The sequence below is a fragment of the Danio aesculapii genome, chromosome 25 (genome assembly GCF_903798145.1).
Source record: "Danio aesculapii chromosome 25, fDanAes4.1, whole genome shotgun sequence".
Lineage (NCBI taxonomy): Eukaryota > Metazoa > Chordata > Actinopteri > Cypriniformes > Danionidae > Danio > Danio aesculapii.
The window spans coordinates 3,254,946-3,267,365 of record NC_079459.1 but is presented as its reverse complement, the minus strand read 5'-3'; the positions used below and the strand labels follow the sequence as shown (position 1 = coordinate 3,267,365).

Sequence of the window (12,420 nt, the reverse complement as noted above, 5' to 3'; positions counted from 1 at the left end):
TTCCTGTGCACTGTGGTTTTACCTTAATTTAGCCTGTTCATAATACAATTAATTAAATGGTAATCAATACACTAAAAAGATTACTACACTTTTACTATCATGAAATTGAACAATAGAATATGATAACAGAAAGCATTTTATTATTATTATTATCACTATTAGACTTTGTCGTAAGTACAGTTATTTACCTCAAAAAAGCCTAGTAATATACAGCAGACATCCATTACAGTTATCTACTGTAATATGCACTGCATTGAGGATAATTGTAAAACTTTTACAGTAACTTGTTGCATATTAGGAATTTGCGGTATTCTACTGTAATCAAAGTAATTGAGTACTGCTACTTTAATTAAATATATCAACTAACATCTTGTATCACAAAACGTATTTAAAATAGATTGATTATTGAAAATTACCTTTAAAATAGGTAAAAACAATGAATGAAATACTGTTGTACACAATCTTGTTACTTGTTTGGAATTTATGTATTTAATTTATTAGTAAATACTAGAAATAAAGGTTTTGTATTGCAAGTGTAATATGTAAATGACAGTAGAAGCACTGTAAAAAATGTCATACAGTAAAATAAAGTGTAGTAGAGGCATTTTACCATAAAAAAGCTTGCGGTAAGACTATTTTACTGTAAAATTAAATTGCTGTAGGGCCCTGCTACTGTAAAACACATTTACAGGTAAGTTACTGTAAAAGGGCAGTTGTGGTAACTTTCTGGTAACATTGCTGCCAGTAAGTTATCGCAAAAATACAATAAAATGTCTAACAGTGTCAATGAATTAGTTTCATTGTTAGAGTTTGTTTTAATATTTCAAAACATTTTCAAAACATTTTTCAAAACGTGTCAAAACACGAATCAAGATAAATAAATATATCCTTGTTAATATACTCGTACTATCGCATTAGCATGTACTCATCCTCTCCAGCTACATTTTAAACGCAGAGGACTTTTAATAACAAAACGGGGACGCTTTTATTTTGAACAACCTCAAAATAACGACCGGAAGATTTGTGTATCACCGAGCCTCGCTTCACCTCAGTTCACCCGACACTTCCAAAAGAAGAATGACGGCCGGTGGAAGCAACAGTTGAGATGGCTGAGTTCGTCAGCCATTAAAACCGTCTTAAATGCCGTTTTAAGTGTCATTTCCGAGCTCTGACATGATCGACACGCCTTTCACCCCGTTATATCTGATCATCTGACAGCGGTTTTGCTAAAGGAAGGAAACGGGAGAGGAAAAGGGACCGACTGCGCACTGCTGGCCCGCTAAACACACACTAGTTCACTTAAAAGGGCACGATTGTTTTGGGACATTCCTAAAAGCAACATTTTAAATCAAAACAAGTATTAATATTAATCAGAGATGTCTAATACTACGTAAAAGTTTAGTAAGTTTAATATTAAAGTTTGTTTACGTTCGTTCCATAAGTTCGAAGTTTTGTTTTGCTAATCGATTAATTGCTAATCGCTCGATCATGGCCACTGATGTCATAATATCGAGCGGTGAAGTTTCCAATCAGAGCGATATGAACGCCAACAGAACTGATCCCGAATCAGACACACCCAACCGGACATCTGAGAGTCCAGAAAACAGAAATATAAGCAGCGCCGCATCTTTATCGACTTCTTCGGTTCGAACCGGGGAAGAGGAGCCGCACGAGGACTCGGTAACGGGGATTTCGGTGGCGAATGGAAACCGAGCAGGAGATCCGCAGCAGGAAACAGAAAACACCGCGGAGACTCCAGACAATAGACAAAAACAAGGCGTGAGGACATCAACTCCTGTGAGACTGCTGCACACATCTGCGGGACAACACAATGGAAGGTAGAGTGGATACTAAACTGGGTTTTAACAGAGGTAGAGTGGGTTTTATATTCACTTATTCAGACTTTTAACCTAAATAATGTAATTTCAGAAACGTGTTCTTTGCAAATTCAAAATAGTCAAGTCAAATTAGCAGCCAATTACTATCAAAGTACATTTTACAGTACAAAGTAGAAAGTTTACAGTCAAATAAATAGTGCTAATGTTGTTTTGAAGTCATACTTGCATGTGATTTCAGACCGAATATCAAAGTATCATGGTAAACAATATAGGGAGCATGTCACAAGTTGTAATTGAACGAATGTGCGAGTTCAAAACCAACTTTATCTCAATTATTCAAAGTACCATGGTAAACAATATAGCTGGTTGTCTGCTGGGTCTTAATGTCTTATTTCAAAAACTAAATTTAAGGCCTTAAAAAGTTTTAAATAGACTGAAATATTGTGTTGTAGGTCTTAAATCATTTTAAACAGCTCTTAAATCTGCTTTTTCCCAGTAAAGCTACTCAATCAGGCCAACATCCATCCAATTACCAACAATACATCTCAATAACACCTTATTCTTTATATTAAAGTTATTTTTTACTGCAAAGAGAGACAGTTCACAACAACTGTTTACATTTTACAGCAAATTCCCCATTAAATTCCCTAATCAAGGAAAGAAAAAAACAATTACACCATTCCTCATGATAATACCGGGCTAAAGTTAATTGTTTAACTTCTTAAGTCTAAAATTTCATTCATAATGGTTTTAAAAGGGTCTTAAAAAGTCTTAAATTTGATCTGAACCCTGCAGAAACACTCTCTATCTCTCTGTCTCTCCATCCATCCATCCATCCATCTATCTCCCCATCTATCTCCCCATCTCTCCATCCATCCATCCATCCATCCATCTATCAATCTATATCTATTGTTTGTTCTATTGTTTAATCTATCTATCTGTCTGTCTGTCTGTCTGTCTGTCTGTCTGTCTGTCTGTCTGTCTATCTATCTATCTATCTATCTATCTATCTATCTATCTATCTATCTGTCTATCTCTGTCTGTACCTATCTCTCTTTCTATCTATCTATCTATCTATCTATCTATCTATCTATCTATCTATCTATCTATCTATCTATCTATCTATCTATCTCTCCATCTATCTCTCCATCTATCTATCCATCTATCTATCCATCTCTCCATCCATCTCTCCATCTCTCTCCATCTATCCATCCATCTCTCCATCCATCCATCTATCTCTCCATCGATCTATTCATCCATCCATCCATCTATCCATCCATCTATCTATCCATCTATCTATCCATCCATCTATCCATCCATCCATCCATCCATCCATCCATCCATCCATCCATCCATCCATCCATCCATCTACAGGGTGGCTGCTGGGTCTTAAAAGGCCTTAAAGTTTTAAATAGACTGAAATATTGTGTTGTAGGTCTTAAATCATTTTAAATAGCTCTTAATTTTGCTTTTTCCCAGTAAAGCTACTCAATCGGGTCGACATCCATCCAATCACCAACAATACATCTCAATAAAACCTTATTCTTTATATTAAAGTTTTTTTACTGCAAAGAGTTACAGTTCACAACAACTGTTTACATTTTACAGCAAATTCCCTAATCAAGGAAAGAAAAAACAATTACACCATTCTTTATGATGATACCAGCCATTAGAATAAAGTTAATTGTTCATTGTTGAACCTTCTATACGACAAAAATTTTATTCTTAATGGTCTTAAAAGGGTCTTAAAAAGTCTTAAATTTGACTTGATGAAACCCTGTTAATTAGATCCCAAACTATCTCACTTGTTATTCGCAACCCTGTTATCAATACCACAGTACTTGTATTTTAAATAATAAAATATTTGTAAAAAGCAATATATTGTTTAACGTATATTGGTGGAACATCATAAATGTATCCAAATCATGGTTTGGGACACGTGTACCTAATTGTGGTGAATATGAAATTGAACCAAAAATTGAGCAGCTGAGAAAAAAATAATAGTGATCAGAATTTTCAGAAGATTTGTTCATAAAGTAACATTACTTTTGAGATTCAGGCTTTATTTTAGACAGTTCACAGAGAGCCGTTTGTTTCCGTGTTGTTGTTGTCATTTTCCTGAGGGTGTGGTGAATATAATAAAAGTAAGCCTTCAGGATATACATCTATTCAAAACAGAACAATTTGTTTAGTGATGAACATATGCAAAACATTATCATCACGATTAAAAACATTCTTCTTGAGTTTCGTTTGAGTTTTATTTATTTATTTATTTATTTTTGCTGTATGAAAGGTGTAAAAACCAGATTAGGTTTAGCTTTGTCATCATATTCAGGGCTTGCAAAATTTCTAAACTTCTATAAAGCTTTGGCTTGAGTGGCATGGGAGAACATGCAGTGTGCGTCTCATGACCCGGTGCTGTGAACTGATGCTCATCTCTTCTAGGAAGGCTGGCAGACGTCACGTCACATCAAGAGTATGACGGCTGGTGCGCGAATGGCATGATGATTAACTCTGCTCCACAGTTTATCAGTCTGTGTGTGTCTCTCTGAAAACACTGAACAGCTGCTGGATGAGACTTAATTATTAAAATCAGAAAATATTGCAAGCTCAAAACAGGCTCTTAAAAATAACAGGGATCAGTTGATGGAAATTCTAGATAATTTAGTTTATTAACAAGAAAAAAAGGTACATATGACTATGCAGTTTCTGAATGCATTATGCTGTGGTTTTATCTCTTTTTTTATTTTTTTAGGAAAATTTGTTTTAATATAATATTAAATTAAAATTTAATTTTAATTAATTTAATAACCGGCCACTTTATTAGGTACACCTGACTAGTACCGGGTTCGACCCACTTTTGATTGAATCTTGCGTTGCATAGATTCAACAAGGTACTGGAAATATTCCTCAGAGATTTTTGGTCCATATTGATGCGATGGCATAATTTAGTTCCTGCAGATAGTTGGCTGCACATCCATGATCCGAATCTCCCGTTCCACCACTTCCCAAAGGTGCTCTATTGGATTGAGTTCTGGTGACTGTGGAGGCCATTTGAGTACAGTGAACTCACTGTCATGTTCAAGAAACCAGACTTGGATGATTCGCATTTTATGACATGGTGTGTTATCCTGCTGGAAGAAGAAGATGGGTACATTGTAGTCCTAAAGGGATGGACATGGTCAGCAACAATACTCAGGTAGGCTGTGGCGTTGACACGATACTCAGTTGGCGCTAATGGGCTCAAAGTGTGAAAATATCCCCCACACCATTGTCTGAATTGTAACCTCAGTTTCCTGTTCTTAGCTGACAGGAGTGGCACCCGGTGTGGTCTTCTGCTGCTGTAGCCCATCTGCTTCAAGGTTGGACGTGTTGTGTGTTCAGAGATGCTCTTCTCAGAGTGCTTATTTGAGTTACTGTTGCCTTTCTATCAGCTGGAACCAGTCTGGCCATTCTCCTCTGACCTCTGGCATCAACAATGCGTTTGTGCCCACAGAACTGCCGCTCACTGGATATTTCCTCTTTTTCAGACCATTCTCTGTAAACCCTAGAGTTCGTTATGCGTGAAAATCCCAGTAGATCAGCAGTTTCTGAAATACTCAAACCAGCCCGTCTGGCACCAACAACCATGCAACGTTCAAATTCACCTTTCTTCCCCATTCTGATGCTCGGTTTGAACTGCAGCAGATCATCTTGACCATGTCTACATGCCTAAATGCATTGAGTTTCTGCCATGTGATTGGCTGATTAGGAATTAGCGTTAACGAGCAGTTGGACAGGTGTACCTAATGAAGTGGGCGGTGAGTGTATGTGTTATGAGGCATTTCACCCAAAATTTAAAATTCTTCCAATATTTACTCAATCCTTCAATTGTCGCTTACCAGTTTGATTTTCTGGTGAACACAAAATAAGATGTTTTGAAAAATGTTGGAAACCTGTAACCATTGACCTCCAAAGTTGTAAAAACAAATAGTATGGAAGTCAATGGTTACAGGTTTCTAATGTTTTCTAAAATGACGTCAACAGAAAAATGAAACGTTTGGAACCACTAGAGGGAGAATAAATAGTAAATAAATTTTTTTTGTCAGTGAAATATGCCTGAAGGTAATCATTTTTTTGACTGCATCTGAAACACCACTGAGGTTTTAAGAAGCGTCCCAAACGTCACTGAATCAAAACTGTAAAATGACTTTAGTTCTAGTAGGAAGGGCATCCTAATCAGCTCTTTTTTTCCCAGAAATAAGCGGGTTTGCTCTTTACGCTGAACTTTGAACACAATCCAAGAATGTCAGGACTTTTTCAGAGTCACCACCCAGATCTTTCCCCAGACTGTTTCGCCTGCTCCTATTAGTAAAAGAGCTTATCCTGTATGTAACAGAAATGGTTGTGTATGAGTTTACTTGCCTTTGCGTTTGAGATTAGTCCACCAAAGAAGCCTGTATGGATTTGTTTTGCATAGTGAGCAGCAACATGCGTCTTAATGCGCACTGGTCTTATTAGGCAGTTCGGAGCTGCTGTTCTCGATCGTTCTCTCAGTTACTGCTGCTTTGTAGTTTGTAGTTTTGTCATGAATGACTATCAGCCCCTTTTGGATTTGGACTTTTGGAGTCTTTCGTCTCGGACGTATTGGTTTTTCTAGTGAGTAAAAGCCCTAACCCGAACCCTATTGAGCAAGGGTTGATTTTAAGGCAAAAATGTTGTCTAATTCCTATGTTTATTGATTTTTATGTTCAGCTTTGAGCACCAGGAGTCGGTGGCGACCACAGAGGCGCGGCTGAGGATGGAGGGGGTGGAGCTTAAAGAGGAGTGGCAGGATGAGGATTTCCCCAGGTATGCCATTATTTGTTTGAGTTATTATACTTTGCTAAAGCTAAATCTAGAGCGGCGCTATGAGTCAAAATTGTCAATTTTCAATTCTCTATCGAATATTTCTCAAATGCTGTGGAACGGAGAGAAGATTTGATTTTTAAACATAGTTGTTTTAATAACTCATTTCTAATAGCTGAATTTTTTTGTCTTCGTGCTGATGATAGTTAGGGCTGCACAATATATTGTTTCAGCATCGATATTGCAATGTGCTAATGTGCAAAAGTCACATCGCAGAATCTCCAATGTCGAGTTTGGATTGTAATTAAACCAAAAAACAGTTCAGAACAAATTTAACCCTAAAAGAGTGAAAGATTTTGTACAATTTCAAGCAAATTTAAACCATTTGCGTACTAGTAATTATACAATTCGTAAACAAAGATTAATTGAATTTTATTAGTTAATTTACTATATTAACTATATTGATCAACATTTGAGGCGGATCAAAAAGGTTTTTTAAAGTTGTCTTTAGATAGGAGTGGGTGTTGTTGAATAGTTTTAGGACAACTTTGATGAAAGATTTGGTCCACTTCAAACGTTGACTACTGCAAGTGTTTTACATTTTAGTTTTTGTACATCAATATTGTTAGACTCTCCAGAAAATGAAAAATCATTGTTTATTGCATTTGTGTCTTTGTGTAGCTCTAATGATCGTACCCAAGTACAGGATAACATCTTAAAGTAACACTCTCATGGGCTCATTTTAGTTTACAATTTTTTAATCCATTCAGCCGATCTCTGGGTCTGGTCGGAGCACTTTTAGCTTAGCTTAGCATCAATCATTGAATCGGATTAGACCATTAGCATCTCACAAAAAAAAAAAAAAGAGTTTCGAAATAAACCTGTATTATATCGTTTATATCTTTATTGGGCATCCGCTGCGTAAAACGTATGCAGGATAAGTTGGTGGTTCATTCCGCTGTGGCGACCCCAGATGGACTAAGCCGAAAAGACAGTGGTTTAATGAATTTATGTTTGCTCTATATTATTAGTTTATGCTTGTAATTTATTTTTTTTTTTATACAGATCCCCTACAAAATCATCAGAATCAATGTAAAATCATGAATTCTTTCCAAACAGAGTTGTAATATATTAATTTATATATCTTGCAGAAGAACAAATCGTAATGCCAGTTTTTTTTTCCAATATTGTGCAGCCCTAATGATTGTACATACGTACACGATAACATCTTGAAGCAACACTCTCATGGGCTCATTTTTGAATTTACGATTTTTTTTAATCCATTAAGCCCATTTCTTTGTCTGGTCAGAGCACTTTTAGCTTAGCGTAGCATCATTCATTGAATTGGATTAGACCATTAGCATCTCACAAACAATTCAAAAAACAGTTTTAAATTTAATCTGTTTATTAAATTTATATCTATGTTTAATGTTTTTAATTTGTTTGTATTTTGTATATTTTTTTTATACAAATTCACTCCGCCACTAAATCATCAGGAAAAAAAGTCAAATTATGAATTCTTTTCAAATAGAGTTGTAATATATTAATTTTAATATCTCACAGAACAAAAAAAATATCACTGTCAGATTTTCCCAATATTGTGCAGCCCTAATGATAACATCTTAAAATGCATGATAACACCTTAAAGGAACACTTCCATGGGCTCATTTCAATTTACAACTTTTTAATCCATTCAGCCGATCTCCGAGTCTAGCGGGAGCACTTTCAGCTTAGCTTAGCATCAATCATTGAATCGCATTAGACCATTAGCATCTCACAAAAAAAGATTTTATACGATTTTCCTGTGTACAGCTGGACTCTTCCGTAGTTACTGCACTTATTAATGACAGACAGGAAATGAAAGTTGCTATTTTCTAGGCTGATATAGGTAGTAACTATACTCTTGTTCTGGCATAATAATCAAGGAACTTTACTGCCGGCTGCAGCATAAACAATGATTTTACAGTTAAAACAGCGCTGTTGCCTAACTGGTGACTATTTTCAGGTGTTGCGTGAAATGAAAAATGAGTTATACACTTCCAAATGTAATATTATACAAGAATAAATCAGAAATACACCTCTTTTAGGGGCTTTATTACAACACAGACAACTTATACAATAATTTTTAGCACTTTCAACACCATTTTATGTCATTTCAAATGGTTTCCTGTCAAACATAAAATAAAAAACCTTTTGGAGTTATACACCTTTCTGTGTGTGTATGTGAAGCTTTTCAATTTGGGTAGGAAAATTCAGTTCGAGTTTACGAGGTTAAACGGCTAAAAGGATGCGTCGCATTCAGACTTTGTAAAATGGTGAACTTTCTGAAATTTCTGCTTGATTTTTTTTGGTTGTGTGCAGTTACATGAATGTCTAGTTTATAAGCACGGCAATGTGTAAGTCTATTTTGTTTTGGTTTGCCAGGCCACTTCCTGAGGAGGAAGATATTCATCTTGATGAAGAGTTTTACAGTGGTGAAGGAGCACCTGGTAAGCTATAATAATAATAATAATAATATATATATATATATATATATATATATATATATATATATATATATATATATATATATATATATATTCTCAAAATGCAGAGACAATCAATTAGTTAAAGTACTCAGGAAAAAAAGAAATTAAGTTCATGCAAAAACTGGAAATTGCATTTTAAATAATTTTAAAATAAAGCACCATCCAATGAAAAGAACAAAATCCTCATTTGATAATCTGGAAGCAAATATCAAAAAGAACGATGGAATTTGCTGCAGTAGGAAAAGCCACTGTGGAACTTTTTTCTTATATATTAAATTACTTGCGCATCAGAAAATGAGACGCAATGAATATGCGATGGCATTTGGAGGTGTGAGAAGCTCTTTGAAGTGCAGACAATTCTGGAGGTAATAATGCTAATAAAAATATACTGAACCACTGTGATGACAGACTTTGGCTGAGAGATTTTTCAATGACCAAAACAACATTTCAGATGTTTACAATGTGTAAACATCACGCATCATCTGTGAAACCAAATCACATGACTTTTTATTGATGCACATGCTGGAATGTATTTGATAAATGTATATTAATTGTAGTTTATGCGCATTTTTAAAAAAATCATAACGGATATTTACATTTACATTTAGTCATTTAGCAGACGCTTTTATCCAAAGCGACTTACAAATGAGGACAAGGAAGCAATTTACACAACTATAAGAGCAGCAGTGAACAAGTGCTATAGACAAGTTTCAGGTGTGTAAAGTCTAAGAAGCTGAGCATTAGTAAATTTTTTTTTTTTTTGAGAGAGAGAGAGAACAGTTAGTGGTATAGCCAGAGAGGCAGTTAAGATTAGGAAGGAAAGTGGAGACTAAATAGTTGAGTTTTTAGTCGTTTCTTGAAGACAGCAAGTGACTCTGCTGTTCTGATGTAGTTAGGGAGTTCATTCCACCAACTGGGCAGATTGAATGCGAGAGTTCGGGAAAGCGATTTCTTCCCTCTTTGGGATGGAACAACGAGGCGACGTTCATTCACAGAACGCAAGTTTCTGGAGGGCACATAAATCTGCAGAAGTGAGATCAGATAAGAAGGAGCAAAGCCAGAGGTCGCTTTGTAAGCAAACATCAGAGCTTTGAATTTGATGCGAGCAGCAACTGGCAGCCAGTGCAAACGGGTGAGTAGCGGAGTGACATGTGCTCTTTTGTCATCAAAGACCACTTTGCTGATATCATATCAGCAAAGGACCTTGAGTTGGGACTTGAACTTGGGTCACTGTGAGCACCTACCTTAGTGCTATATGTCGAGGCACTTAACCACTTGGCAAAATTCCAAAATGTGCATAAAAATAGGTGTATTGATACCGCTACTGACTAGAGGGGTTTTTATTTATTTTAATTGTAGCGTCCCAGTCTTACGGACTAAACAGTGCAAAGAAAACCAAAAGGAAACTCTTGGCTCCGGAAATCAGTCTGAATCTTGACCACAGCGAAGGCTCGGTGCTGTCAGATGAGCTGGATGAGAGCACAGAACTGGACCTGGATGATATCGACACTCCTTCTGAAAACAGCAATGAGTTTGAGTGGGAAGGTAACCTTCACATGTTAAACATGCCTTAACATTACATAATCGCTAACGGCAGCTAATCAAATTAATTATGTTGGCTTGAGAAGCGTTGTTTGATCTTCTGTCACCAGATTTCCAAGCACTAGACTAGAGCTTCAGTGTTCAAAGGTTTCAAATGTTGTAACTCATTAAACTGTATCGTTTCTAACTGACTAGAACAGGGGTGTCCAAACTCAGTCCTGGAGGGCCAGTGTCCTGCTGAGTTTAGCTCCAACTTGCCTTAACACACATGCCAGTAACTTTCTAGTACAGGGGTGTCCAATCTTGGTCCTGGAGTGCTGGTGTCCTGCAAAGTTTAGCTCCAACCCCAATCAGATACACCTGACCTAGCTAGTCAAGCTCTTACTGGGCTTTCTAGAAAAATTCTTGCAGGTGTGTTGAGGCAAGTTGGAGCTAAAATCTGCAGGACACTGGCCCTCCTGAACCGAGTATGGACTTTGGTCAAAGCGACAAAAAAACCCCCCTCAAAAACATTGAAAAGTAGCAGCTAGCTTTGGAAATAGTAACATTATATTAGGCAACATGGTAAATAATTTAAATAATATGCAAAAGCATACTTGGAATAATTTTGCAATGTGTTAAAATGTTAACCGTTTAGGGGCCGTTCACATTTTGTGCCCGCAAGTTTGTTATATGTATTGAAGGCGCACTGCTTGCACATGCATATTGGGGGTGATGCACTCGCGTATTCCAGGCACCCGCAGTTGAAAACATCTCAACCTACCAGAATACCATGAGCGCACATAGACTCATGTGACAAGAACTGACCAATCAGCTTCAAACTTTTCGGTAGACTAGATTACCTCAGACAAACGTAGTGCACCCAAACACTGCAGTGCTTCATACATTTCTCCATTAATAAAACTTGTATCAGAGCTGCTGCAAGGGTTTGTCAGTTTTTCATCTTTGGAGAAAACAGTTAATGGTCGCCTAATAACGACAGACGACGTCGTAGTGCGAGCGCAAATCACATTGAAAACGGTGAAGAAGTGGAATGGTAAATGAAGTATCCTTATCCACCACCAGTCTGCAGCATCCACCTGGATGACACGACGGCAGCCATATTGCGCCAGACCGCACACTGTCTGATTGGTGGAGAGGAGAGTAGCCAATTATCATATGGGGATGGTTTAGAGGCCAGTAAACCCTGAAGGACATCCTGGGCACTCCCTGCTGGCCTCACTAACACCACTTCCAGCACAAACCTAGTTGTCCCATGTGATCTCCCATACAGGTGCTGACCGGGTGCAGCCCTGCTTAGCTTCAGTGGGCAACCATGTGAGGGTTGCAGAGAGCTAGCTGCCGGCTGCTCTCTGCCTGTTACCAGCATGCTAATCTAAGTGAGTGTTGTGTTGAACATGTTTTTGCCATATTGATTAGCATTTGTAAAACTACAGTTTTACTACAAATAATTCTAGCAACCATGTTGTAAAAATATTAGCAACGTGCTAATTTATATTAGCAGTATGTTAGCAGCATGCTACTTGTGCTAAACAAATGAACCATTTGTGGAAAGCAAGAAATGCCAAAATATTTTATGCTAGCAGATTGGTGAAGCACGTTTGTTTTAAGTTTCTTTCTTTCTTTCTTTCTTTCTTTCTTTCTTTCTTTCTTTCTTTCTTCCTTTCTTTACTCCCTTTCTTTAC

At 36.9% G+C, this 12,420-nt stretch overlaps 1 protein-coding gene across 1 annotated transcript in view; it reads left to right on the top strand.

The window, feature by feature from the left end:
- Nucleotides 1-1,046: 1,046 nt before the first annotated feature.
- bnip2 (BCL2 interacting protein 2) overlaps nucleotides 1,047-12,420 on the top strand; it is a 20,051-nt gene continuing 8,677 nt past the window's right edge. Inside the window, exons 1-4 of the mRNA XM_056451260.1 lie at nucleotides 1,047-1,838; nucleotides 6,573-6,668; nucleotides 9,090-9,154; nucleotides 10,553-10,751. Coding sequence (XP_056307235.1) covers nucleotides 1,489-1,838; nucleotides 6,573-6,668; nucleotides 9,090-9,154; nucleotides 10,553-10,751 — 710 coding nt within the window. The 5' untranslated portion in view covers nucleotides 1,047-1,488. The remainder of the gene's footprint in view (nucleotides 1,839-6,572; nucleotides 6,669-9,089; nucleotides 9,155-10,552; nucleotides 10,752-12,420) is intronic.